We start from the raw sequence: 27,241 nt of genomic DNA, 5'->3' as shown, positions 1-27,241 counted from the left end.
AAGTACTGAAGGAGAGCCTCACTGCTGGGAGAGGGCAATGCTGAGAATTCCTGATATTTATGTGCAGCAACTGGACTGTACAAATGTGACCGTCTGGTGATACTGTTCAAAGAACCTTTCTGGTATCAGTCTCATCTTCTACCTTACTTGTGTTGTTTTGTGGGCTTGCATGAGGCAGCTGTCACGTTTGCAGACAAGATTATAGCACCAAAAGATACCAATAACATTCTGTGCAACATGGCACTGCTGTACAAGGCTAATTCAAGGCAGAAAGGTACCACTTACTGAAAAGTTGATGGTTTCGATGTTCACATTGAAACCAGTGGTTCGCCTCAGGTTGCTGTCATGTGACACAACTACTTGCTCATCTTTGGTCAGGTGACAGTCGAGCTCCAGCATGTCTGTTCCCAACTGCACAGCACTGAAACGGTTAAACAGCGGGAGACCATTTTCCACCAAGTGCAACAAATGCAAGCTTTTAATTTAATCTAAATTAACATCAAGAGTCAGGAGTGTTTAATCATCATGTGCACTGAGACCAGAACAATTAAATTCTCACTTGCTGCAGCCTTAGACACATAAAATGCAACAGCAAATAAATATACAATAGCTTTTCAGTTGTGTGGATACAAGGAATTACAGATGCTGGTTTACCAAAAAGGACACAAAGTACTGGGGTGACTTAGCAGATCAGGCAGCATCTCTGGACATGGATAGATGACATTTCAGGTCAGGATTCTCTTCAGATTGGTTTACATAGTATAACATCAGTTATACTATTATGGTCTGGTTTACCTAAGAAAACTTATTAGTTATACTTAGAGATGCAGCGTGGAAACAGACCCTTCGGCCCATCAAGTCAAGCCACACCAACTATCGATCACCCGTTCATACTAGTTCTATGTCATTCCACTTTTGCATCCTTATTTTACAGAGGCCAAATAACCGGCATCTTTGGGATGTGGGAGGAAATCGGAGCACCCGGAGAAAACCCACAGTCACAGGGAGAACGTACAAATTCCGCACAGATAGCACTTGTCGTCAGGATCAAACCCAGGTCCCTGGCTCTGTGAGGCAGCAGCTATACCGCTGCGCCAACTTCCACCGTAATTGTGTGCAGGTTCCTCCATAAACTGTTTACAGTACAAAAACTGTGCTGTTCCTTCCTGTTTGATATTAGTGAGAATTCTTCAATGTGATTGGCTGTGCAGACAATTGAATGACATAATTGTTACTAAGTACCTTTTGAACCCAGCAATAACTAATCAGTAAAGGGGAATGTGTGCTCCAGAGACCGACCAAAGGTTGTTGACAGAGTTAAGCAGCAAGCAGCAGCTGAGCAACATAACACTGTGGCCAGCACCATGTTGATGATCAGATAATCAATCATCTGCCGAAAGACACAGTGTGGCCAAAAGTCCCTCTGCACTCGGTAACATGGAACTTTGGACATCCCACAGAAACGAGAGATAGGGGGCTTTGTTGAACATCTAACACCAAAGACGGTATCTAGCCAGTGCAGCACTCACTCAGTGGTGGTGTCGGTGCCGGGCCTGTAGTTACGCCTCGGGAGTGGAACCTAAAGGCTCCATACAATAAGACACCACGCTTCTTTTATATTACACCAAGACCTTGACCAGTGGTGCCCGAACCCATGGGGAAGTGCAGTAGTACAGCTGGTAGAGTTGCTGCCTCACAGCGCCAGAAGCCCGGTTTCGACCATGATATCGGGTGCTGACTGTCTGATCTTTCATGTGCACTGGATTCCCCCCACATCCCAAAAACATGTAGGTTTATAGGTTTGCAGATTAATTGGCCTCTGTAAAATTCCCCCTAGTGTGTACATAGAACCAGTGTGAATTTGTGACCGACAATTGGCATGGACTTGGTGGGCTGCCGGGTCTTTTTTCATTCTGTAACTTTCAATCAATTTTTCAAAAACCCTAGCGACACAGTTTGGGTAACTCTTGGAGTACTTTTATCAGGACAAACGGAGTTCCGCAGCCGTCAGTGCTGGGGCCGCAACTCTTCCCGTTGTATATTAATGATTTGGATGAGGGGATTGAAGGCTTGGTGGCCAAGTTTGCAGATGATACGAAAGTAGGTGGAGGGTCAGGTAGTGTAGAGGAAGCAGGGACTCTCTGCAGAAGGACTTGGACAGGTTGGGAGAGTGGCAGATGGAATATAGTGCCGCAAAGTGTGGAGTCATGCTATTTGGTAGTAGAAATAAAGCGTAGACTATTTTCTAAATGGGGAGATAAGAGAAATCAGAGGTGCAAAGGGACTTGGGAGTGCTGGTGCAGGATTCCCAAAAAGTTGATTTGTAAGTCAAATCGGTAGTAAGGAAGGCAAACGCAATGCTAGCATTTATTTTCAGAGGACTAAAATACAAACACAGGGATGTAATGCTGAGGCTCTATAAGGCGCTGGTCAGGCCACATTAGGAGTATTGTGAGCAATTTTGCGCACCATATCTGAGGAAGGGTGTGCTGGCTCTGAAGAGAGTCCAGAGGAGGTTTACAAGAATGATCCTAGGAATGAGTGGGTTAACATATGATGACGGCACTGGGCCTGTACTCGCTGGAGTTTAGAAAGATGAGGGGGGGACCTCATTGAAATTTACCGAATAGTGAAAGGCTTGGATAGAATGGATGTGGAGAGGATGTTTCCACCAGTGGGAGAGTCTAGGACTAGAGGTCATAGCCACAGAATTAAAAGACATTCCTTTAGGAAGGAGATGAGGAGGAACTTCTTTAGTCAGAGGGTAGCGAATCTGTGGAATTCCTTGCCATAGAAGGCTGTGGAGGCCGTCAATTGATATTTTTATGTCAGAGATAGATAGATTCATGATTAGTACGGGTGTCGGAGTTACGGGGAGAAGGCATGACGCCTTCTACGTCATGGTGTTTCTAGACTGTATGATATTACTCCCATCAATACTTCATCACAATTAAATCACTTTTTCTATTGTTCTACAGTGGTATCATACATCTTCCAGTGAACCAGACGAGTTGAAAGGCAGAGCAGAAAAGGTGATCCCAGTGAGTTGAAAGGGAGACCAGGAAACGGGATCCCAATGGGCCCTGATGCCAAAGCACTGTTTAGTTTAGATTAGAGATACAGCATGGAAACATGCCGTTTGGCCCACTGAGTCCACACTGACCATCAATCACCTGTTCACACTAGTCTTATGTTATCCCACTTCCTACACATTAGGGGCAATTTCCAGAGGCCAATTAACCTACTAGCCTGCAGGTCTTTGGGATGTGGGAGGGCACCAGAGCACCTGGAGGAGACCCACGTATTCACAGGGAGAATGTGTAAACTCCACACAGATAATACCAGAGACCAGGATCGAACCCAGACCTCTGGTGCTGTGCGGCAGTAGCTTTACCAGTTGCAATACTGTGTAGCCTTGGATTTCACAACAATCAAATAGCTGATTATCAGAGTTTCACTGCACTTAAAGAATTGGAAGTACTTCAAAACAATGAGTGTAGGCAATTTTTTTACAATTTAAGTTCTTTGTAATTAATTTTGAATTTTAGTAAACTTAAATTTTGATGGGTTTCTTTTCTAAAAATATTGATTCACAAATTTGACGAGTAAGTGAATAAGCAAATTAGTTTTTCAAGTTAAGGCTGTGTAAGAAAAACAAGCCTAGGGTCTCAGCCACACAAAGGATTCACCTTTGGGTTTAAAGGTTTTATTGTTTGGCAGGTGAAAGGACAAGTGAAGTGACTACAGATCTCTAAGTTTGTTCGAGGGCGCTCTTTTCTGAAGCTGATGTCAGAGATCACGTGTGGACAATCTGCCTGACTCATTATGTTGGCTTGTGATACAACGTGTGAACCGACACTTCTAGTTTTCATCTGTGGTTCCCTTAAGGGGCTGATGAAATAGGGAAGAAGGAATTTATATAGGACCACAACTCACGAAGGGGGACTCAGGAACAAGAGTCTGACAAAGGCTTTCTCACAAACATAGAAGTGGTTGAAGTTGACAAAATTATTTAACACATATATATATAGGATATTTTATTTCATAGTATAGAGTACACGGAATGTCATAGATGTGTAAAGCACAAGGCGAAGACTTCTCCTAAACTTCTTTACAATAAAACCAGATTGACTTCAGGTGCAGTGCCAAAGTTTCTGGACATGTTTTAGCTGGGACATCAAGAGCTTTGCAAAGAATATCAACCAAGACGGCACCAAGGATGAAGAATGTCTTTCACTTGTAAGGTTTGCATATTTGGACTGACAACCAAATAATATCGAGGGCCTAGAGAATGTCTGGAAACACCCACAGTGCTAAAAAGAAATAAAGTGCTGGAGCAACTCAGCAGGTCAGGAGGCATCTCTGGAGAACATGGATAGGCCACGTTTTGTGTTGGGACCCTTCTTCAGACCCATCCTATCCTATCCTGAAACCTCACCTATTCATATTCTCCAGAGATAGTGCCTGACCTGCTGAGTTCATCCAGCATTTTTTGGAGGTAAACCAGCATCTGCAGTTCCTTGTGTCTACTCAGAGTCTGAAGGCCCCTAACCCGAAACGACATTGGTCAATTCCCTTTCCTGATGCAGTCTGACCCACTGAGTTCTTCCAGCACTTTGTGTTTTCACTCAAGATTCCACGTCTGCATTTTCTTGTGTTGTTACTTCAAATACTTTTTGTTTTTACTTCAAATTTTCATCTTCTGCTGTTTTTCACTATTTAAAAAGAGAAAATCAGCCCAAAGTGGCAAAACAAACTGGGGCTGCTCTCCATCTATCAGTAAAAGTTAAGAACTGGGTTGGAGAAAGGAAGTGCCAGGTGATAATTATCAAGTCTGTTGAAAATTACGAAGGATACTGACAATAAAAAAGCATGCTTAGCACAGTGACGCAGCTTGCACAGCTGCTTCCTCATAGTACCAGAACCTGGGTTCAATCCTGACCTGTGCTGTCTGTGTGGAGTTTGCACGTTTTCTCAGTGACTGGGTGGGTTTCCTCCAGGTGCTCCAGTCTCCTCTCCCCCTCCCCCCCACATTCCAAAGACATGCAAATTGGTAGATTAATTGCCTGCTTAAATTGCCCCTTGTGTGTAGATGAATGATAGAATATGGGGGAAATTGATGACAAAGTGAAGAGAAAACAATTAGATTAGATTAATATTGGATTGTGTAAATGGGTGGTTGATGTTCAGCATCGATTTGAAGGGCTGAAAAGCCTGCTTCCTTGGTATATCCCCCTCTCTCTCCAAGTTACAAGTGCCATGGGACTAGTAATGAGAGGACATGGATTTAAGAGGATTAATAAAAGCATCAGAACTGTCACAATCCAGTCAATCTAAACCTGACACCAAACAATTCTGCTCTTCAATCAACCCCCATGGGTAGGAGGGATGTAGAGCGAAGGATAATTCGAGCTTCATTCAGTACACCTGAAGCCAGGATGTTCTCATACTCCAATTTCACTTACTTTCATAATTTATGGTTCACTTTAAAGATTAGAATCTTGCCGTTTTGTGAGGATGCTATTCAGATGCAAAGCCCCATGGCTAACATTTCTACTGGAATAACAAGGGAAATCAGGGGTGCTGCAAGTTAACTCCTTCACTCCTGGGCGCTGACTTGAAGGGCCTTACTACTTTCTCTTGCCTCCCATGTGGAACGGGCAGAGGGTACAATGGAGAATTTGGGAGGCAGGTTTGGTTTAATCAAGAGTAGATGTAGATCACACAAGTGGCACAGTGCTTGGGGTTGGCAATCAGTATTAAAGAAACTGTAGAAAAGTGTTTTGGAGAGTATTATGCTTGTCTGCAGTATTTTACCTAGCCATGGAGAACATCACTTTTTTTTGTAGGATATTCAACTTGCTGTTACCTGTCCACTGATTCAACCCGCCTACATTTCTTTGCGGCCTTGCCTATTTTGCCTGCATTTGTATCATCAACAAAACTGAATATAGTCCAGTGTTGTAGGTACACAAAAATGCTGGAGAAACTCAGCGGGTGCAGCAGCATCTATGGAGCGAAGGAAATAGGCGACGTTTCGGGCCGAAACCCTTCTTCAGACTGATGGGGGGTCGGGGGGAGAAGGAAGGAAAAAGGGAGGAGGAGGAGCCCGAGGGCGGGGGGGGGGATGGGAGGAGACAGCTCGAGGGTGAAGGAAGGGGAGGAGACAGGAAGGGCTAGCAAAACTGGGAGAATTCAACGTTCATGCCATCCGAACGCAAGCAACCCAGGCGGAATATGAGGTGCTGTTCCTCCAATTTCCGGTGTTGCTCACTCTGGCAATGAAGGAGACCCAGGACAGAGAGGTCGGATTGGGAATGGGAGGGGGAGTTGAAGTGCTGAGCCACCGGGAGTTCAGATAGGTTATTGCGGACTGAGCGGAGGTGTTCGGCGAAACAATCGCCCAACCTCTGCTTAGTCTCCCCGATGTAAATCAGCTGACATCTAGAGCAGCGGATGCAGTAGATGAGGTTGGAGGAGATACAGGTGAACCTTTGTCGCACCTGGAACGACTGCTTGGGTCCTTGAATGGAGTCGAGGGGGGAGGTGAAGGGACAGGTGTTGCATTTCTTGCGATTGCAACGGAAAGTGCCCGGGGAGGGGGTGGTACGGGAGGGAAGGGAAGAATTGACAAGGGAGTTGCGGAGGGAGCGGTCTTTGCGGAAGGCAGACATAGGGGTAGATGGGAAGATGTGGCGAGTGGTGAGGTCACGTTGGAGGTGGCGGAAATGGCGGAGGATTATTTGTTGTATTTGCCGGCTGGTGGGGTGAAAGGTGAGGACTGGGGGACTCTGCCCTTGTTGCGAGTGCAGGGATGAGGAGAGAGAGCAGTGTTGCGGGGTATGGATGAGACCCTGGTGCGAGCCTCATCTATGGCGGCGGAGGGGAATCCCCGTTCCAACGAGGACATTTCCACAAGAAAACGATGGCTATGATGTAGTTAAAAAAATGGAGTTCATAAGTTCATAGGAGCAGAATTAGACAATTCGGCCCATTGAGTCTGCTCTGCCATTCGATCATGGCTAATCTATCTTTCCCTCTCAACCCCATTCACCTGCCTTCTGAGTATCAGGGCTGGATTTTCAAAGTTAGGTAAATATAACCAAGACATTTTCAGATAACAGCAAATTGAAGTAAACCTGCAAAAGACATCAGAATGTATCTCAGATTTTTAGGGGACCTTGTGGAATATGTTCAATTGATGGATTACGTCATACCACAGCTGCTCTATGCACAGGAACAATGTTCTCATCAACCCTTCTCCATGGTATAATCACCACTACTACCCTGCCCTTCTCCTCACTTGATTGTTCCAAGTGTCCAGTAATGGGGATCGGAGAGTAAAGAGAAAGAAAGTACATCTAATGTTTCCAGATCACAAATTAAAGGAAAAACATGTGAAACTAGATCAGAAGCATCACGGTACAAAATTCAAGCATTAAGACGGACAATGTTGATTGCACACTGGCTCGGGTTGAATGCATTTCCCTGCCTCTCACATGGGGTCAAACCTGTGGCTGAAATCACTTCAGGGTCCTGTTACACATTGTATTCAAAGAATTGAAAGGCTGCTGTGGAGCTTGGCTTTACTTACTGCCTGAAGGCTGCCATTGTATTTTCCAGGTTCTCTCCCGCACCTGTTATGAGGAAGAACAGACACTGTCAATGTTTCAGGGCTAGAATTATTTTTCACTTGCATTGGTCTTGAGTGCAATATTGCCTAGAGATTCCCATTACACCCCGACCCCCTTAAACCCGGTACTTGTGTATGGCAATGATTTGCCTAGATACATGCAAAACAATTTTTTTTACTGTATCTCGGTACAAATAACAATAATAAATCAAGACAATTTTTATATGCATATATGCTTGAATAAAGCTGCCTCTCATTCTTCTGAACTGCAAGGAATACAGATTGGCGACACAAATCATGATACCCACTGCTCCTCCACCAGCGAACTGTTCCAGTGACCCAGAATATTTGCTTCAGCTTGCTAATGGCCTGCTCCATCACACTGTGTGGTAGGTAACATGCTTTCAGTGCATCCATGCTGTCCACGGGGACTTAGGCTCTTCACTGGACTCTTATGTTGTCACATCGTCATCCAGAACCCAAAAGCCCCTCAATGGTTTGCCATGGAAGCTCAGCTACAATTGGCACAATATACTGCCGCCCAATGGGGGGGCAGCTCTCTGCAGCCATCTTATTGGGCTTTGGCCACCCAATTAATAGTTGGAATGCAGCCTGTGCCACTCTGGTCCATGGACAAGCCTGCAAACCAATTGCAGGTATCTAGTTAAAGTGGCCAAAGTGCAATTGGGTTCCTGGGGATAGAGAGTGCCATCCTATACCTAGGCGATGTTCCGATACCTAAAGTGGCAACAGCTGGTTGTTGTAAGCCCCTCTAGATACATTCAGAAAAGAGCCTGATGTAAAGCATCCCAGTCACAGCCAATAAGGGCCCTGTTCTCAGCAAAGGGGTCCTCATGGAGTAGCAGGTGTCGCTCCTTTAATGCTCGCTCATTCCAGAGGACTGCCAGCAAGCCAGCAGATACCTCTTGCCCCTTCTCCAGGTTCACATGGCACCCGTGGAACTTTAGACAAACCAAGAGTCAAGATTCAAAAGTGTTTTATTGTCCAAAGGTCTGGGCTTGTGAATGGCAATCGTCGGCCAGGCCGTGGATCTGGAAGTCAAGGGTGCCTCTTAACTAGCATTCCGTACACCACCCCGCTCCATATCCCCTCAAATCCCCACCAGGTCCACTGGGTCCCTAGGTTTTACTGGGTTGCAGTGTATTAGGAGAGTGGTGCAGATGGTAGAGCTGCTGCCTCACAGTGTCAGCATCCAAGATTCGATCCTGATCTCTGGTGCCAATTATGGTGAGTCGGCACATTTTTTCTGGAGGGGTTCCCCACGGGCCCTCTGATTAAGTCAGGTTGGTTGATTAATTATCCACTGTAATTGTCCCTAGTGTATGAGAGAGAGGTAGTGTCTGGGGTGAGGGGGGACTTTAATGAGAATGGGATCACTGCGAATTAGATCGTGTGCAAGCCGGCACAGACTCGATGAAACAAGTGGTCTCCTTCTACGTCATACAGAAACGGGGAAAGTCACCATGCTCTCGAGTGCGAGAGCAGGTTTTGCAGAAGTGAGAGCAAAATATCAGCCAAACTGCTGGTTGTCAACTGCAGCAGAAGGCACTGAACATCTGCAGAGTTCCAGCAACAGCAGGCAGGCAGAAAGTACCAGCTGCAGCGAGCAATGAGGATTCTCTGAAGGGAGGAGGTGGGTGGGTCTGTCCTACGAATTAACCTGCTTTCAGCCTTGCTGGGGCTGAGCTCAGGATTAGCAGCACATTGTGTAGCTGTACGGAAATATCCAGCTGGCGTTCTTCCTCCCCCATTGAGATGCCCATACCACAGCCCTGGGATATCCTCTGATGCTGATTCTACAATCACTAGCCAATGCCGTATTGTTTGGCCTCCCCCCTGCTCCCAGACAGACTCTCCCCCTCCATCCCTCTGATCCACTTAATCTGCCCTTTCTTTGTTGCACCTGACCATCAAGGCTAAGCAGATAAGGAAAGAGCTGAGCAGACTCTGCCCAGGTAAAACCACGGGTCCAGATGGTGTCAGCCCGAGGGCACTCAAGGCGTGTACCAGCCAGATGTGCTGAGTACCCCCCCCCCCCCCCCCACCTTTCTGTCCTATGTCTCCTCCGTTGTCAGAGTGAGACTAAACGCAAATTGGAGGAACTGCATCTCATATTTCGCTTGGCAGCTAACAGCCCAGTGGTATGAATATTGATTTCTCTCACTTCAGGTAGCTCCTGCATTCCCTCTCTCTCTATCCCTCCCCCACCCAATCGAACTATCTTCTCGTTTTCACCCTACAAATAGCTAACAATGGCCCATTTCCTTTATGATTGTTACTTTTTTGCATATATTTTATTCATTGTTCTTTATCTCTCCACATCATCATCTATATCTCTCGTTTCCCTTATCCCTAACCAGTCTGAAGTAAGGACTCGACCCGAAACATCACCAATGCCTTCCCTCCAGAGATGCTGCTTGTCCCACTGAGTTACTCCAGCTTTTTGTGTCTATCTTCAGTTTAAACCAGCATCTGCAGTTTCTTCCTACACATGTTCTCAGGAGCAACTCAGAACTAAGAAGGATCAGGAATTTAGCAGCGGCAATATTTCCCAGCAGTTCACACTCTTTGGACAAAGAAACTGAAAGATAAAAGTGAAAGGGCATGATTTGCACAGGTTTCCACGGGTGTTTGCTTTCTTCCTGCCCCACCCTCCATTTTCTCGTTTTCCCTAGTCAATTTCAATAGACTCACAGAATTGCCCTTTGCAGCCATAGTTACTACCTCTCTAAGCGCAAAGAATGGCTCAAAGTTTAACCCAAAAAATGACAGAATTTAGCCAGCAAAATATCTTTCAAACTACACATTAGCCAGGTAATAAAGAAATAGATCAAGATCCAATGGAAACACACAAAACTGCAGAAGTTGGAATATGAACAAAACACAAAGTGCTGGAGGATCTCACAAGTCAGGCAGCATCCGTGGAAGAAAAGGATGGACTACATATTGGGTTGGGACCCTTCTTCAGACTGAGAGCAGTGGGGGGGGGGGGGGGACGACGACTGGAAAAGAGAGGTGGGATAGGACAAAGCGTTAGATGGATATAGGTGAGGGGGGGGGGGGGGGGATTGATTGTCACTTAATCCACCCACCTGTCAAAGGCTAGAGATGGAAAGGAGACAAGGAGTGTATAATGAGAAAAGAGGTGAAATGTATATCTGGAGCAAAGGATACAGGTGGAAGTGGATAGGGGGAGGGGAAAGGGAAGAAAAAAGGGAAATAGATTCCAGTCATGTTTTCCCAACAAGCGATGATGAACTGTGCAGATCTAAAAACAGTACTTCCTTCTTCTGGTGCCTGATGCTGCCTGCACCTCCTGCTGGACATTTGGCATCAGTAATTCTCACCACCATAAATAATCTTGATTCAATATTTTCATCATTGACAGAAACCAGGAATGGTAGTTTAAGTTTTTTAGTTTAAGATTGGAGATACAGCGTAGAAACACTTCGGCCCACTTAGTCCACATTGACCATCGATCACCTGTTCACATTAGTTCTATGTTATCCCACTTTCTCATCCAATCCATACACACTAAGGGCGATTTTAGGGATCACTTAACCTACAAACGTCCGTGTCTGCTAGGTGGGAAGAAACCAGAGCACCTGGAGGAAAGCCACACGGTCACAGGGAGAACATGCAAACTCCATACAGACAGCACCCAAGGTCAGGATCAAACCTGGGGCTCTGGCACTGAGGCAGCTGCTCCACCAGCTCGCCACTGTGTTGCTCTTCTCTCGCTTTCCCTGTTCACTGCTGTCATATATGACGCTGTGGCGGTATTCTTCAGAACTAATGGGAATCCTTTCAACTTGATCACACTCATAGCACAGTATGGCACAGGAACAGGTCCTTCAACCCACAGGAGGGGCAGTGCTGAGAGAATGCCATGCGGGAGGGGTGATAAGAAAGGAGCACAGCACTGTGGGATCTTGCTATGCATAATTGGCTGCTGCATTTCCCTTGTCACCATGTGATAAGTCCTCAAAAGTACATTTGATTGTTGTGAGTTTACGTAGGTCTTTGCAGGACTATCCCCCTCAGAGGGTGGTGGATACCTGGAGTTCACTGCCAGGGTGATGGAGGGAGATACAATAGTGGGATTTAAGAGGCTTTTAGATACGTATATGGATGTGCAGGGAATGGAGGGATATGGATCATGTGCAGGCTGCTGAGATAAATTTTACTTGGTATCATGTTCAGCACAGACATTGTGAGCCAAAGGGCCTGTTCCTGTGTTATACTGATCTGTGCTCCATGCGTGGGTTGGTAGCCCCTTGTATGTTGGCGAGTTGTGGGATCTGGGCAGGGGGCGGGTATTGATACAATATGGAGAGAATAAAGTTGGATTAGATTAGTGTAAACAGGTGGTTGATGGTCAGTGAGGACTCGATGATCCAGAAGGGTCTGTTTTCATGCATTATATCTGTCTTTCAAAGAACCTTACAATCAGACAGCACCCAAGGTGACTGCAGCATTTAGTGTCTATCTTTGGTTTAAATCAGCATCTGCAGTTCCTTTTTATTCCAACCTCACAATCATACCTCAGTGGATGCAGAAGAGGGAATTTCAACAAAGAATATTTTTGGTTTTAATATCACAATGCTAGATTTAAAATGCTGAACACTTTAACTTCTGCAACTTTCCCACGAGACTGCTTCTGACCTAACTGCTGTTTCAAGATGATGGGAATGACTACATGGTAGACCCACAGCAGCTGACAGACTGGTTTTCTTGTGATCAGAAGCCACAGTCACGACGGATTTCTGGTCACTGTGCAATTTACACTCTACGCTTTCCAAGGGACTCTATTTAACTGATGGTGTGATCAATTTGACGTAAAGAGAGAGGGCAGAGACTACACTTGAACTGAAACAAATGACATGTTGGCCTTCATAGCAAGAGGATTTGAGTAAAGGAGCAAGGAGGTCTTACTGCAGTTGTACAGGGCCCTGGTGAGACCACACCTGGAGTATTGTGTGCAGTTTTGGTCTCCTAATTTGGGGAAGGACAATAAGGGGTAGGCCATTTAGGACTGACATGAGAAATAACTTTTTCACCCAAAGAGTTGTGAATCTGTGGGATTCTCTGCCACCAGAAGGCAGTGGAGGCCAATTCACTGGATGTTTTCAAGAGAGAGTTGGATATAGCTCTTCGGGCTAACAGAATCAAGGGATATGGGGAGAAAGCAGGAATGGGGTACTGATTTTGGATGATCAGCCATGATCATATTGAAGGGGTGGTCCACCCTGTTTCGACCAATGCAATCAAACCGACGTGCACAAACAAATAGATCAAATAGAACAAGTTGACCTACAATTTTAAGCTGTGCACGCCACACGCAAGAAGAAGTAGAAGATCATATTGAATGGCGGTGCTGGCTCAAAGGGCTGAATAGCCTACTCCTGCACCTATTTTCTATGTTTCTATCTTCTTCTTGCTTATGGCGTGCACAGCTTAAAGTTGTAATACAACTTGTTCTATTTGATCTTCTGCTTGTGCACGCCAGGTTGATTGCATTCGTCAAAACAGGCTGGACCACGTGAAGGTTGCAATTTCCCAACCCTATGTTTCTATGAATCTACACTGTTTCTGCCTCAGGGTCATTGAAAATAGACCAGAGGAACAAGTGGGCCATGGGCAGGAGTAAAGAGCAACCAGGGCTTCTAGCACATCCTACAGCAATGAAATGAGATGGAAAGCACAGGCGCCCTACATCTCAAAAATACTGGGACGTGAAGGGCTTAACTGAAGCTGCATTCCATGAACTAGGGTGGCACAGTGGCACAGCTGCTGCCTCACAAGCAAATAAATAAATGTATGGGTCTTTGTCCCAAACATTATGGACGGCACTGGAAGTATTATTACTTGAAAGGAAGAGTTTGGGGAGATGGTTCTGACTGTGAAGAGGTTCAAAGTGAGTGAGAGGTGGGGTTGTCCAGGGATTTTAGGTTGGGACATTGAAAGTCATTGAAAACAGGGTAGATTAAGCATTTGAAAGTTAAATGCTGCCTGTATGAAGTTTGCACATTTACCCTGTGACCACGTGGGTTTCCTTCTTGTGATCTGGTTTCCTCCCACATCCCAAAGACGAGCAGGGTTGTATGTTAATTGCCATCTGTAAATTGCCCCTAGTGTGTAGCATCTAAAAGTGAGATAACAAATAACTAGTCTTCGGATGATCGATGATTGGCATGGATTTGGTGGGCCGAAGAGCCTGTTTCCACACTGTAACTCTAAATTAAACTAAACTAGTAGACAGCATACTGAGTCCATGCTGATCAATGATCACCCGTTCACACTAGGTTCTATGTTACCTTTCAATCCTCTTCCTCCACACATGGGGCTTCGTGCCAGGAAGCTGGAAATGGAGCATTCCCACATGGTGGAGATCTACTCAATCCTCCAGTTCTGCCAATTTTAACAAGCCCTGCTCAAGAATGTGATTTCTTGTTGCAGCTTGCATCTGAATGTTTACAAATTTGATGTGTTCTTGCATGCGGTGCACAGGCAAGAGAAAATTGCATATTAACTTTCACCTGTTTTCAATAACTTTCAAAGTCCCAACCTAAAATCCCTGGACAGCCCCACCTCTCACTCACTTTGAACGTCTTCACGTCTTTGAAAGAACTCCCCAAACTCTTCCTTTCAAGTCGTAACACTTCCAGTGCCCTCCATGTTTGGGACAAAGACCCATCATTTATTTATTTGCCTCTGTATTCCACAATTTGAGATTTGGAATGGAAAAAATTCACATGTGGTTAAAGTGCACATTGCCAGATTTTATTAAAGGCTATTTGTATACATTTTGGTTTCACCAAGTGGAAATTATAGCAGTGTTTATACATAGTCCCCCCATTTCGGGACACCATAATGTTTGGAACACATGGCTTCACAGGCATTTGTAATTGTTCAGGTGTGTTTAATTGTCCCCTTAATGCAGGTATAAGCGACCTCTCAGCATCTAGTCTTTCCAACACCTTTGGAAACGTTTATTGCTGTTTATCAATGAGGACCAAAGTTGTGCCAATGAAAGTCAAAGAAGCCATTATGAGACTGAGAAACAAGAATAAAACTGTTACACATCAGCCAAACCCTAGGCTTACAAAATCAACTGTGTGGAACATCATTAAGAAGAAAGAGAGCACTGGTGAGCTTACTGAGCTCAAAGGGACAGGCAGGCCAAGGAAGACCTCCACTGCTGATGACAGAAGATTTCTCTCTATAGTAAAGAAAAATCCCCAAACACCTGTCCGACAGATCAGAAACACTTTTCAGGAGTCACGTGTGGATTTGTCAATGACCACTGTCCGCAGAAGACTTCATGAACAGAAATACCAAGGCTACACCGTTAGATGCTAATTACTGGTTAGCCGCAAAAATAGGATGGCCAGGTTACAGTTTGCCAAGAAGTACTTAAAAGAGCAACCACAGTTCTGGAAAAAGGACCTGTGGACAGGTGAGATGAAGATTAACTTATATCAGAGTGATGGCAAGAGCAAAGTATGGAGGAGAGAAGGAACTGCCCAAGATCCAAAGCACACCACCTCATCTGTGAAACATGGTGGTGGGAGTGTTATGACCTGGGCATGTCTAGTTTTATTTGTGGATATTCCCCACCCCCCAAGGATGCTGGTCCCAGACCACATTCTGATGTTGTCAGCTGCTCACAAACATGATGCTGTGGTTGACCTTGAACTGTTGACCAAATTCGTGACTAGCACTTGCAATCACACCTATCAGAGTCATAGCCCATCCCTATCACAGTGAATGACTCATCAACTAACATGGGTTGATGAGGGAGCAGCAGGATGATCCAATCACCCGAGTCAGCTGGTGAGCTTTAAATTAGGTTGTTTTAGAGATAGTGGACGTGATTATTATCTTTCCGAATTTGTACCTTTGGATTGGACGGCGACAGCACTATTTCAGGAGACAGCAAACAGGAAATAAACCAACTTGTTAGACTGACATCGGTGGTAGGTAAAGTGCTGGAGCTATATTGAAGGACGTTGTAACATAGAGTCAAAGAGTCAAGGAAACAGGCCCTCCGGCCCAACTCTTCCATGCTGACTAGTTAACTAATGAATTAGCCCCATTTGCCTGAGCCTGGCTCATATACCTCCAAACCTTTCTATCCATGCACCTGTTCAAGTTTATTTTGCATGTCATAATTAGTAGGCCCAATCTTAGTCATGTGCGTGACCAAAAATATGAAAAATCGTGGAATACACATTTTCTAACTCTGAAAGCATTACAGGTATATTGTTTTGTACCGTATAGATAATTCTTTTTTTTTTTTCGGTTTATCAAGTGACATTTTTATGTTATACTGACAATGTTTGTTTAGGGTCAGAGGTCAAATATGACTGGTCTCGTGTGTGTGACCTCACACGGAAGCATTTTTTTCATAACTCGGTTTTATCTCACAAACTCTGTGAATTTTAAAAAGCTAGAATGTTCATATCTTTAGCAAACATGCATCATAGCTCTGTAGGTAGGAAAATAACAATGAATAAGATTAATCTCTTCCAATAATTTTTTTATGTATCGTGTGTGACATTTTGGCTCACTATTCAAAGAATGGCCCAGTACCTTCCTCAATCACTTCCACCGGCTTCTCGTTACATGTTTGTGTTGTGGGAAATTTGCCCTCGGGTCCCTTAAATCTTTTCCCCAACAGTTTCAACCTATGCCTTCTTGTTTTAAGACTTGGCCCGGGGAAAAGACTGTACCTATTCCCCTCATGAATTGATATACTTCTATAAGGCATATAAAAAAATGTGCCTTGAAAAGAATAACAGGATTGAGCATGGCCAACATGAACTGGAAGGGAAAAAACCTGATTGACTAATATGCTGGAGATTTTTGATGACTACCTGGCTCAAGAATAGCTTCTTCCCAACAATCAGGCTCTTGCACATGGCGCAACACTAGCCTCATCTGTGAGCTATGGACAGTCTTTGGTTGCACTAAGGCATTGTGTTTACAGGCCTGTTATACTGTTATAAATAATGATTTCATTGTTCTATTGTTGGCATATTTGGCAATTAAACTCTTGACTATTGATGCAATTGGAAGGATATGGGGAATGGCTTTTAGTAGATATTTGATGAGGTCCCACACAGGAGGTTAATCAATAAACTCGTGCACATAGTGGCATAGAATGAGGATTGGTTATCAGACTGGATTTAAAGTCAGGGAATAAACAGATCATTCTCAGGTTGACAGGCAATGACGACCATAGTCAGTGCTTGAGACTCTTTTCACTGCATACATCAATAAATAGGGTAAGGGGACCAGTGCCAAGTTTGTTGACAATCTTAAACGAGAAATGGGGAGTACAGAGGAGGATGTACAAGTGCTTCGAGGGGTTTGGACAAGCTAAATGAATTGACAACAACATGCTATGTCGTGGAAAAGAGTGAAGTTATCCACTTTGGCGCATAAAACAGAATAGAGGGGAATTTTTAAATGGCGAGAAATTGGATAATGTTGTTGGCCAAAGGGACCGTGTTTCTGAAGGCCGATGCACAGATTCAAGAAATGATAGTGGACAAGTGATACATTAGCTTTTATTATTGGAGTACTGGAATAGGAAAATCTTACTGCAATTGTACAAGGCCTAGGTGAGGCTGCAACTTGATCACTCCATACAATTAAGGTCTTCTTACCCAACAAAATGTTCTTGCAACAGGACTGCAGTAAAAGATTAACTGGACTGTGTCCAGAAATTGCACATTTACTATGCAAGTGATTAAGTGGACTGGGCCTAAACTCAGAAGTCTAGAAGTACAAGAGGTCTCATTTTTAACATAAAATACTTAAAGGCCTTGGCAAGGGAGATGCTGTGGGGTTGTTGTTGAGAACCAGAAGGACCATAGGGGATATGTAGCTGTGGTCTGAGATGAGGAGAAATCAGTGATTAATCAGACTGATTAAAGTAGGGGGGAGAAAGCAGGATAAGAGAGGTGGGAGTGGGACCCAATGAACACTAATCCCTGGTTCTCTGGAGGACAGAATTCCAAAGATTCACAAATGCTAGTCAGGAATTGCCTCTCGCTCAGCCAAGGATGCCATGCACTTTATGCTGACACTGCTGCTGTGTCCCAAACTTTTCAACAGTTTCCCAGATAAAGTCTTTCTCTGAATACTAACTATTCATCTCAGTTCCCTGAAGAAAAGTCCCAACCAAAATCTTCACATGTCCATTCTCTCCACTGATGTTGCCTGGCCAGCTGAGTTCCTCCGGCACTTTGTGTTTTGCTCAAGATTCCAGCATCTAGTATCTCTCAGATCTCCTCTCATTCATCAAAAGCTCCAGGGACCGTTCAACCAAAACCCACTTCCAAAGGTTATCCCATCACTACTGGAACCAATTCAGTGAAGCCACTTTTCACAATCTCTTAATTATGGTAAAAGGGACAATGAAAACAAACCAATTACAGTGTCTGCTCAGTTGAATGACCAGGTGCTGACCTTACTGGCATTGGATGTGAAGACTGAAGTTGAATAACCAGGCCCAGTACCCGAGTTCACATATGAAGAAAACCCACCAGATGCGATAGCAAATAGTGGCATCGCCGGGTTAGCGGCTTCCAGAAGCGAGCTGGATACAAGAAAGATCTTCACACTGCGTAGCTAAGTAACAAGTTAATCCAAGTTGATCTCATTTGATTCAGGAGGCTTTTGGAAGAAGGCCAGGAGAAGGCCATCTGCTCGCCCTTCAGACGGAGGAGTGGAGTGCGGAGGTGGAGCACCATGTCGAGGAAACAACAGATGGAAGATTATTTGCTTATTTGCTTATTTGCTTATTTGCTCTTGCTTATTTGATAGAAGGCACCAACTAATACAATAGTTGGCAATAACAATAACAATAGGTTGATACAATAATGCGTCACCGTAAGAATAACGATATGTACACAGGAGCTTGGTGGTGAAGTAATTATCCCAGCATTCAGACATGGAACAGGCATCAGACACATGAGCAGTTACACGTAAGTAGAAGAAGTAATGCCCATGCAGTATGATGTTGAGGCAGCAGTTAAGCCACTGAAATCATATCCCAGAGACCAGAGTTCACGTCTCACCATGACAATTGTGGAATGTAAATTAATCTAGAGTTCAAAAACAAATTAATCAGTAGTAAAACCATGGTGCAATATCCTATCTTGATGACAAATGTCCTTCACGGAAGGAAATGTATTGCCTTTACTGGGTCAGCACTGCAAGTGACTTCAGAGTCTCACCGTCGAGAACAATTTGGGATGTTGTTACAATCTGGCACCTTGAATGGTCAGGCCGATGTAACTGGGTCTCACAACTGCCCAATGAAGTTGCCTAGAAAATCACTAACATAGAACAGATTAATATAGCACAAGCACAGGCCCTTCAGCCCACAATGTCCATGGCAAACATGATGCAAAATTAAACTAATCTCCTCTCCCAGTATATTTGCTTGCCTATCTAAAAGCCTCTTAACTGCCACTATCATATCTGCTTCCACCACACCCCTGGCAATGGGTTCCAGGCACCCCCACTCTGAGAAAAAACATACCCCGCATGTTTTTTTAAAACTTTGCCGCATTCACGTTAAACCTATGGCCTCGAGTCTTTGACATTTACACCCTGGGAAAAGGGTTCTGACTAGCTATGTCTCATAATTGTATATACTTTTCTCTCAGGTCTTCCTCAACCTCCAAGGTTTCAGAGAAAACAATCCAAGTTTGTCCAACCTCTCCTTGTAGTTAATACCCTCTTTCCAGGCAGCAAATTCTGAGCTATCCAGCTAATTTGAACCATTTTCATGATTAGTTTGCATTCATAACAGAAGTAAGGAGTATGCAAAGCTGGTGTTGCTGCCTCACAATGCCAGAGACCTGGGTTCGATCCTGACCTCATATGCTATATGTGTAGAGTTTGCACATTCTCTGTATAATTGTGTTTCCTTCAGTTTCCTCCCACATCCCAAAGACAAGTGGGTTTGTAAGTTAATTGGCCTCAGTAAATTGCCCCCAATGTGTAGGGGGTGAATGAGAAAGTAGAATAACGTAAAACTAGTGTGAACGGGTGATTACTGATTGGTGTAGACACAGAGAGAAGGGCCCATTTCCATACAGTATCTCCAAACTAAACTATGCAAAACCCTCAGGTTAAAAGCACTCTCACCAAGATCAAGAGATGCATTGGGAGGGGCAGAGAGGAGTGCTGAATAAACAAGAACTAGTATCTTTGAACCAAGGTGCAGCAAATTTCCTTCCTTATCTAGAATAATCCACTTATTTCATCCTGTCTACCAGTTGTAGGAATAAATTATGAGTGACATGCACAAGGTGAACAGAATGACCTATTTCTCTGAGCAGACACAAAATTTAATTGCAGATGCTGGAAATCTGAAACAAAAGCAAAAACTGTTGGAACCACCTAGTGGGCAGGCATCATCATCAGGCAGAACATAGGTTCCTCATCAAAATGTTGATGAGAACTGGAGAACAGAACTCTTTCTCTCCCAATTGATGCTACATGACTTGTGGAGTCCAGCATTTTGTGTTGTCACTTGGCAGAGATTGATAAATAGGGAAACAGAAATGTAAGTTGCAGTGAGAGGAAGAGGGTTTTTTTCCACTAATAGTGGAATAATTAATAGTGGTGGCTTGGAACAGTCAGAGAGGATTAGTGTCTGTCTTATGGAAGGAGGGTTAGTGTTAGTCTTAATGTAATAATAATAATAATAATAAATTTTATTTATGGGCGCCTTTCAAGAGTCTCAAGGACACCTTACAAAAATTGAGCATGTAGAGGAAAAACATGTAAGGGGAATGAAATAAATAGTAGAGACATGACTAGTACACAAAGTAAAGACAGAATTCAATACAAAACACAGTATGAGGCAATTAATGCACAGATGAAAAGGGACGGGGACGTGGGGCTAAGGATAGGCAGAGGTGAAGAGATGGGTCTTGAGGCGGGACTGGAAGATGGTGAGGGACACGGAATTGCGGATCAGTTGGGGGAGGGAGTTCCAGAGCCTGGGAGCTGCCCTGGAGAAGGCTCTGTCCCCAAAACTGCGGAGGTTGGACTTGTGGATGGAGAGGAGACCGGCTGATGTGGATCTGAGGGACCGTGAGGGTTGGTAGGGGGAGAGGAGGTCAGTGAGATATGGGGGGGCCAGATGGTGGAGGGCTTTGTAGGTGAGGACCAGGATTTTGTAGGTGATCCGGTGGGAGATGGGAAGCCAGTGAAGTTTTTTGAGGACTGGAGTGATGTGATGCCAGGATTTGGTGGGTGATGAGTCGGGCGGCTGCGTTCTGGACCAGTTGGAGTCGGTTGATGTAGGTGGAGCTGATGCCAAGGAGAAGTGAGTTGCAATAGTCCAGTCGGGAGGAGATGAAGGCATGGATGAGTCTTTCAGCAGCAGGCGGTGTGAGAGAGGGTCTGAGTTTGGCGATGTTGCGGAGATGAAAGAAGGAGGTTTTAATGACATGGCGGATGTGAGGCTCAAGGGAGAGGGTGGAATCAAAGATCACGCCAAGGTTGCGGGCCTGGGGAGATGGGGAGACAGTGGTGCCGTCGATGGTGAGAGTGGGGTTATTGATTTTGCTGAGTGTGGCTTTGGAGCCTATGAGGAGGAATTCTGTCTTATCGCTGTTGAGTTTGAGGAAATTATGTTGCATCCAGGTTTTTATAGCTGACAAACAGGAGTTGATATGGGAGAGGGGGGGGTTGTGGGGGGATTTGGTGCCAAGGTAAATCTGGGTGTCATCAGCGTAACAGTGGAAGTCCAGATTGAAGTGGCGGAGTATCTGACCAAGGGGGAGGATGTAGATGATGAAGAGGAGGGGGCCGAGTACGGAGCCTTGGGGAACGCCTTGGGTGACTGCGGCTGTAGCAGAGGTGTGGTTGTGGAGAGAGATGAAGTGGGATCTGTTGGAAAGGTAGGAACGGAGCCAGCTGAGTGCAGAGCCTTCAATGCCGAGGTCTTTGAGTCTGGTGAGCAGGATGTTATGGTTCACTGTATCGAAGGCTGCGCTCAGGTCGAGGAGGATGAGGATGTTGAGGGAACCAGTGTCAGCAGAGGTGAGGAGGTCGTTGAGGACTTTGAGGAGAGCAGTTTCTGTGCTATGGAGGGGGCGAAAGCCAGATTGGAGGGGTTCAAGTAGGTTATACGCAAGGAGGTGGGAATGAAGTTGCGACGCAACGATACGCTCCAAGGTTTTTGAAAGAAAGGGGAGGTTTGAGATTGGGCGGTAGTTAATGAGAGAGGAGGGATCAAGACCAGGTTTCTTTAAGATTGGTGTAACGGCAGCAGTTTTGAAAGCGGAGGGGACAATTCCTTGGGACAATGAGGAGTTGAAGAGATTAGTGAGGTTGGGGCAGAGAACGGGGAGGCAGGACTTCAACAGGGGAGTGGGGAGAGGGTCGAGGGAGCAGGTAGTGGGTTTGGAAGAGCTGATGAGTTTGGAGATTTCAATAGGGGTGACCAGGTCAAACTGGGAGAGGAAGCAGTGTGGAGGAGGGGTATGGAGGTCAGTGGAGATGTTGAAAGGAGGGGCCTTGGTAGGTGGTGGAGTAGATGCTGGGGAGTCGGGTACAGGGGATAAAGATTGATAGATGGTGCTGATTTTATCAGCAAAAAAGTGGAGGAAGGAGTTGCAGAGATCCGGAGTAGAGGTAGGGAGAGTGTTGGCTCGAGGCTTGAGGAGGTTGCCCACTGTGGAGAAGAGGGTTCTGTGGTTTAGGCAGGGATCGGTGAATATGGAGGAGAGGTAGGCAGATTTTGCAGCAATGAGGGAATCTTTGTAGTCAGTGAGGTGGAGTTTGTAAGCTTCAAGGTGGACTGTGAGAGATGATTTCTTTATAAGTCGTTCGAGTTGGCGACCAGTCTGTTTCAGTTTACGAAGTGCAGGTGTGTACCAGGGTGAGGATGTGTTGAAAGTTACGGTTCTTGTTTTGATGGGGGCCAGAGTGTTGAGGGAGGTAGACAAGGTGGAGTTGAGATGGTTTGTGAGATCATCAGGTGAGATGGGGGTTGAGTCCAGGGAGAGAGTGGTGGAGAGCAGGTCAGAGAGATGGTGGGAATCAATGGATTTTAGATTACGGAAGGTGATTTCTCGGAGGAAGCGGGGGCGAGGTGTCGGAGAAGGGATGGTGAACCGTATAAGCTTATGATCAGAGAGGGGGAAGAGGCAAGGATGGAGGTCGAGTACCGGTTGATTTGTGGAGCAGACCAGGTCAAGGATGTGACCTTTGTCATGGGTGGGAAAGGTGACGTGCTGAGTGAGAGAGAAGTTGTCCAGTAAAAAGGCGAATTCAGATGCAAGCTTGCAGGTGGGGGAGTCCATGTGAATATTTAAGTCACCAAGTAGCAGCAGACTTGCTTCATGTAGACTTTATGTAGTCTTGGAGGTTATGGTTTGAAGGGATTAGGGGGGTAGAATATCGTTTAAAGTGTACCAAGAGGTGCACATAAGAAGCAAAATTAAGATTAGGAGATGGGAAGTGAGAACATATATTATAATCCTATAACAACCCAACCAGCTCATTGTTTCTATTTACAGGGCATGGACCATATGGGCAGAAATCATCCAAATGTTTCATTCCATTCAAGACCACACATATTAAAAAAACAATATTTCCACGTCTCTAATTGTGATATTGTTAAACTGCTACGTTACAATGCACAAAATGGTAATTTTAAAGTGGCGAAGTAATGAACTGATAACACAGCGATAAGGAACGGCAGATGCTTTGAGAAAATGGATTTTCTTTTTCCGTGAGATGCTGCCTACCAGCATTTTGTGTCTAACGTCGGTGCAAACAGCATCCGCAGTTCCTTCCCACCGATAACAGACCGTGTTCCACTCACACAACTTCATTAACTGCGCACAATGCGGCTGTGTTATTGGTTAGCGGTTACAATTACAATGTGCCGCTACCTACGATTTCAATATTCCTTCGAGATACAAACTAATCCAGGGAGAGAAAATAAATATTCAGACACATTGAACTGCAGCTGCTGGAATCTTTGCGTAGAACACTAAGTAACTTAGCGGGGCGGGTAACATCCCTGGAGGACATGGATCAGCGACGATTAGGGTCGGGGGACCCAAGTCAAAAAAAGGGCCACAAAGATGCTGCCCACTTTATGTTCAACCGGAGAACAAACATTAAACGTTCCGGGGTTATCTTAATATATCGCGGCCAAACAATGGCAGTGTGTGGGCGGTTGTTCCAGGAAATGAATATACCTGCGGGAACTGGAGTAAAGTTCATACTTCTTCAGCTGATGACTCGGGCAATTGGTGATCATCTCCTTTCGACCCAGGAAGGCTTTAAATCCTTTGGGCATCGGCTAGCTGCCGATGCAAATTACCATCGTGATATTTTAGGCTGCCTCCATTCCTAGTGACGCCTCTGCAATTTTCAACTGCAAACAGCATTTCTGCTGGAATTCTGTGCGCTCTTGGTCTCTTGTTCATTGTTGAACTCTCAGTAAGATTGTCAGAACATTAAACACAAAGACACCTCAGTTGAACTTAATTCTTGCCGAGCAATGGGGGGCATAAGTTCAAGGAGCAGAATCAGGCCATTCGACCCATCAAGTTTACTCCGCCATTCAATCGTGGCTGATCTATCTTTCACTCTCATCCCCATTCTCCAGCCATGACACCATAACCCCTGACACCCTTGCTAATCAATGGGGTGGGATTTGGCAACAATTGGCAGGAATCTCTGAAATTGCTTTTCTCAACAGCTTTCCCCCCCCCCCCCCCCCCCCTCCCCCCGCCATTCCCATTCGATGCACTCACCTAGAAGGGCTTGATCTAATTTTTTTAAAGCGTTTTTAGTTTTAAAAATACGGACCCGGGGCTTAGAATGTGTGTGTGTGTGGGTGTGTGGGTGTGTGGGGTGGGTGGGTGTGTGGGGGGGGGGGTGAGGGTGAGGGGAATGGGGAATTGGTAGATAGGTGAGAGATATAAACCACCTTTCGGCCCAATGATTCCACGCGATCGCCCATTCACACCAGTTCAACGTTGTCCCACTTTCTTATCCACTCCCTACACACGGGGCAATTTATGGAGGCCAGTTAACGTCCAAACCTGCACGTCCTCGGGGTGGGGGTAAACCGGAGCAATTAGGAAACGTATTTGGAAACGTGGCGACAGAGAGAACGTGCAAACGCCACACAGGCACAACATCTGAGGTCAGGAACGAACCCTCTGGCGCTGTAAGGCAGCAACGCTACCGCTGTCACCAATAATCAGGTGTTACTAAAGGCCCCAAATACATCACCAAAGCGTTTGTGTAATCTTTGGGAAGGTCTCGTCGATACGACACGTCTTCCGCATAACATATGAATGCAGACATGACGTTATAAGGTGTACACAGTGAGAGCGGGCGGAGGGTTCAAGTTCCTCTGCTACGCTTGCGCCATCAATCCCAGGTGAGCAGAGCACAAATAACAAGTGAATGGCGAGGGAGGGAGATCACCCGAACACCGCCTACCATAGTAGGATGAGAACCGGAGGAAATAAAACCTGGAAATCAATCATTCGTCCTGTGCCCGTGAATAGAGATCATTTTGAAAATATCAACATAGAGCATCCCTGTCTCAGGCAATCCAGACAGTGGAGTCACTGGCAAAGAGAGAAAACACGGGGCTGATAGTGTGTTTGGGGGGGGGGGGGGGAGATGGCGAGGGTAGATAGGGAATTGGTGAGGAGAAGAGAGGAGATATTGAATTGGAGGGGTGATAGAGAATTGTAGGGAATGGGAGAACGAAAATTGAGAGAGGGGACATAAGGAATCGGTGGAGAGGGGGGGAGAATTGGACTTTAGAGGAATAGGGAATCAATGGGGAAGGAAGGTAAGGAATCAACGGGGAAGGAAGGTAAGGAATCAATGGGGAAGGAAGGTAGGGAATGGGTGGGAAGGGGGAAATGGAAATTGAAAGAGGGAACATAAGGAATCGGTATGGAAGGAAGGGGAGGTAGGGAATCAGTGGCGAGGGGAAGGGAGGTAGGGAATCGATGCGGAATTGTAGCGGGAATCCAGGTTGGAGCACCATAATCTGCTTTAAATGCAGGGCTCGCCACTGAGGCGTGCAGCAGCGCAGGATTGACAGCGTCTGGCTTGGGGACCAACATCAACAACAAAAGAGACTCCGCCTGCCGACCCTCCCCCCTCCACCTGAAGCCGCCGCTGCGCGATGGTCGGGGCTCGGAGCCCGGCTGGACTCACCCCCGCGATGCGAGATGTGGCGGCATCTGAAGCTCTGACGCTTCTTGCTGTGCAGCAGCGTCGGGCACCTAAAGAGCAGAGCCGCCGACAGGACATAGCCGCCCAGGGTGGATAGGAGACACAACGTAGACGACATCTTCCTCTTCTTCTTCTTGAGGCGCCAGGTAGTGGGCTGGGCTGAGGGGAGGGGGGGGGGGAGAGGAAGGTGGTCGCGCTGTGAGGCAGCCGCCGGTTGCCGCACTCTGCTCCCTCTCCCCCTCCCGGCGGCAGCAGCCGGTGCCCGCCGCCGCGCCTGCGCACGCGTGGGGACGGAGGGCAGCGCTACCATTGGTCGCGTCCGCGCGACGATCCCCCCATTGTTGCGCAACCGCCACCGCCCGCACGTGCAGCTGAACAACGCCCCGCCCCCCCATCCATTCCCGCGCAGCCAAGCCCTCGAACCTTCCCCCCACGTGGCCTCCGCGTCCTCGTCCTCGTCCCCCCCCCCCCCCCCGTCTCCCACACACACGGGGCTGCCGGCATCAATGATAAGTTCATAAGTGATAGGAGCAGAATTGGGCCATTCGGCCCATCAAATCCACCCCGCCATTCAATCACGGCTGATCTATCTTCCCCTCGACCCCATTCTCCTGGCTTCGCCCCATAACAACCCCTGACACCCGTACTAATCAAAAATCTATATCTCCGCCTTAAAGATATTGACTTGGCCTCCACAGCCTTCTGTGGCAATGAATTTGACAGATTCACCACCCTCTTGAACCTGGGTTTCTCAAGTTATGAGGCAGTGGTTCTACTATCTGCAGCACACTGTAGTCAAACGATCGTGATTCTTATTCCTTGGTAGAAAAAATTCCATTTCATTTGTCCTGAATGGCTGATACACTATATATTTTACATCCTTCACTCAGAATAAACATTATGCCAACATCTACCTTTCATTCTTCAAAATTCAAATCCTTTTACTAACACATTTACTAACTGCCCAGGAAGTAATATGGTGAATCTTTGCTGCACTCCCCAATCATGTCTATAGGGAGGTTTCACGGCAGTCGGGTCACGACCCATGACCCGTACTGTTGCTACACTACTCCAAATGGACTACACGCGATGAAGTGCAGGTAGGCACTTACCATTGTTTCCAGCGTAGCGGGCCCGTTAAAACCCGCCGAAATTGTCAATTTTTGCGCCGTAAATAATTATGGAAATCGGTATAAGCGTGTGAGACATTTAGCCTACTTCAGAATTCCAAAAGTGAGGAGAAATGAAAGTAGATAGAAGTGAGAGCTCAAGGGACAACAACAGACAGAGTGCTTAGCGAACATTGGCCGTTTGCTCACTGCATTTCAT

The 27,241-nt window shown here is 45.9% G+C and overlaps 1 protein-coding gene across 1 annotated transcript in view; it reads right to left on the bottom strand.

Moving 5' to 3' along the window:
• gdpd1 (glycerophosphodiester phosphodiesterase domain containing 1) overlaps positions 1–26,184 on the bottom strand; it is a 44,113-nt gene extending 17,929 nt beyond the window's left edge. Inside the window, exons 1-3 of the mRNA XM_033045783.1 lie at positions 25,895–26,184; positions 7,595–7,637; positions 286–421 (exon numbers count right to left, since the gene is read on the bottom strand). Coding sequence (XP_032901674.1) covers positions 286–421; positions 7,595–7,637; positions 25,895–26,030 — 315 coding nt within the window. The 5' untranslated portion in view covers positions 26,031–26,184. The remainder of the gene's footprint in view (positions 1–285; positions 422–7,594; positions 7,638–25,894) is intronic.
• Between the last annotated feature and the right edge of the window lie 1,057 nt (positions 26,185–27,241).

This window comes from Amblyraja radiata, chromosome 28 (genome assembly GCF_010909765.2).
Source record: "Amblyraja radiata isolate CabotCenter1 chromosome 28, sAmbRad1.1.pri, whole genome shotgun sequence".
NCBI classification, from domain to species: Eukaryota; Metazoa; Chordata; class Chondrichthyes; order Rajiformes; family Rajidae; genus Amblyraja; species Amblyraja radiata.
This window is presented reverse-complemented; position numbering and strand designations above follow the sequence as displayed.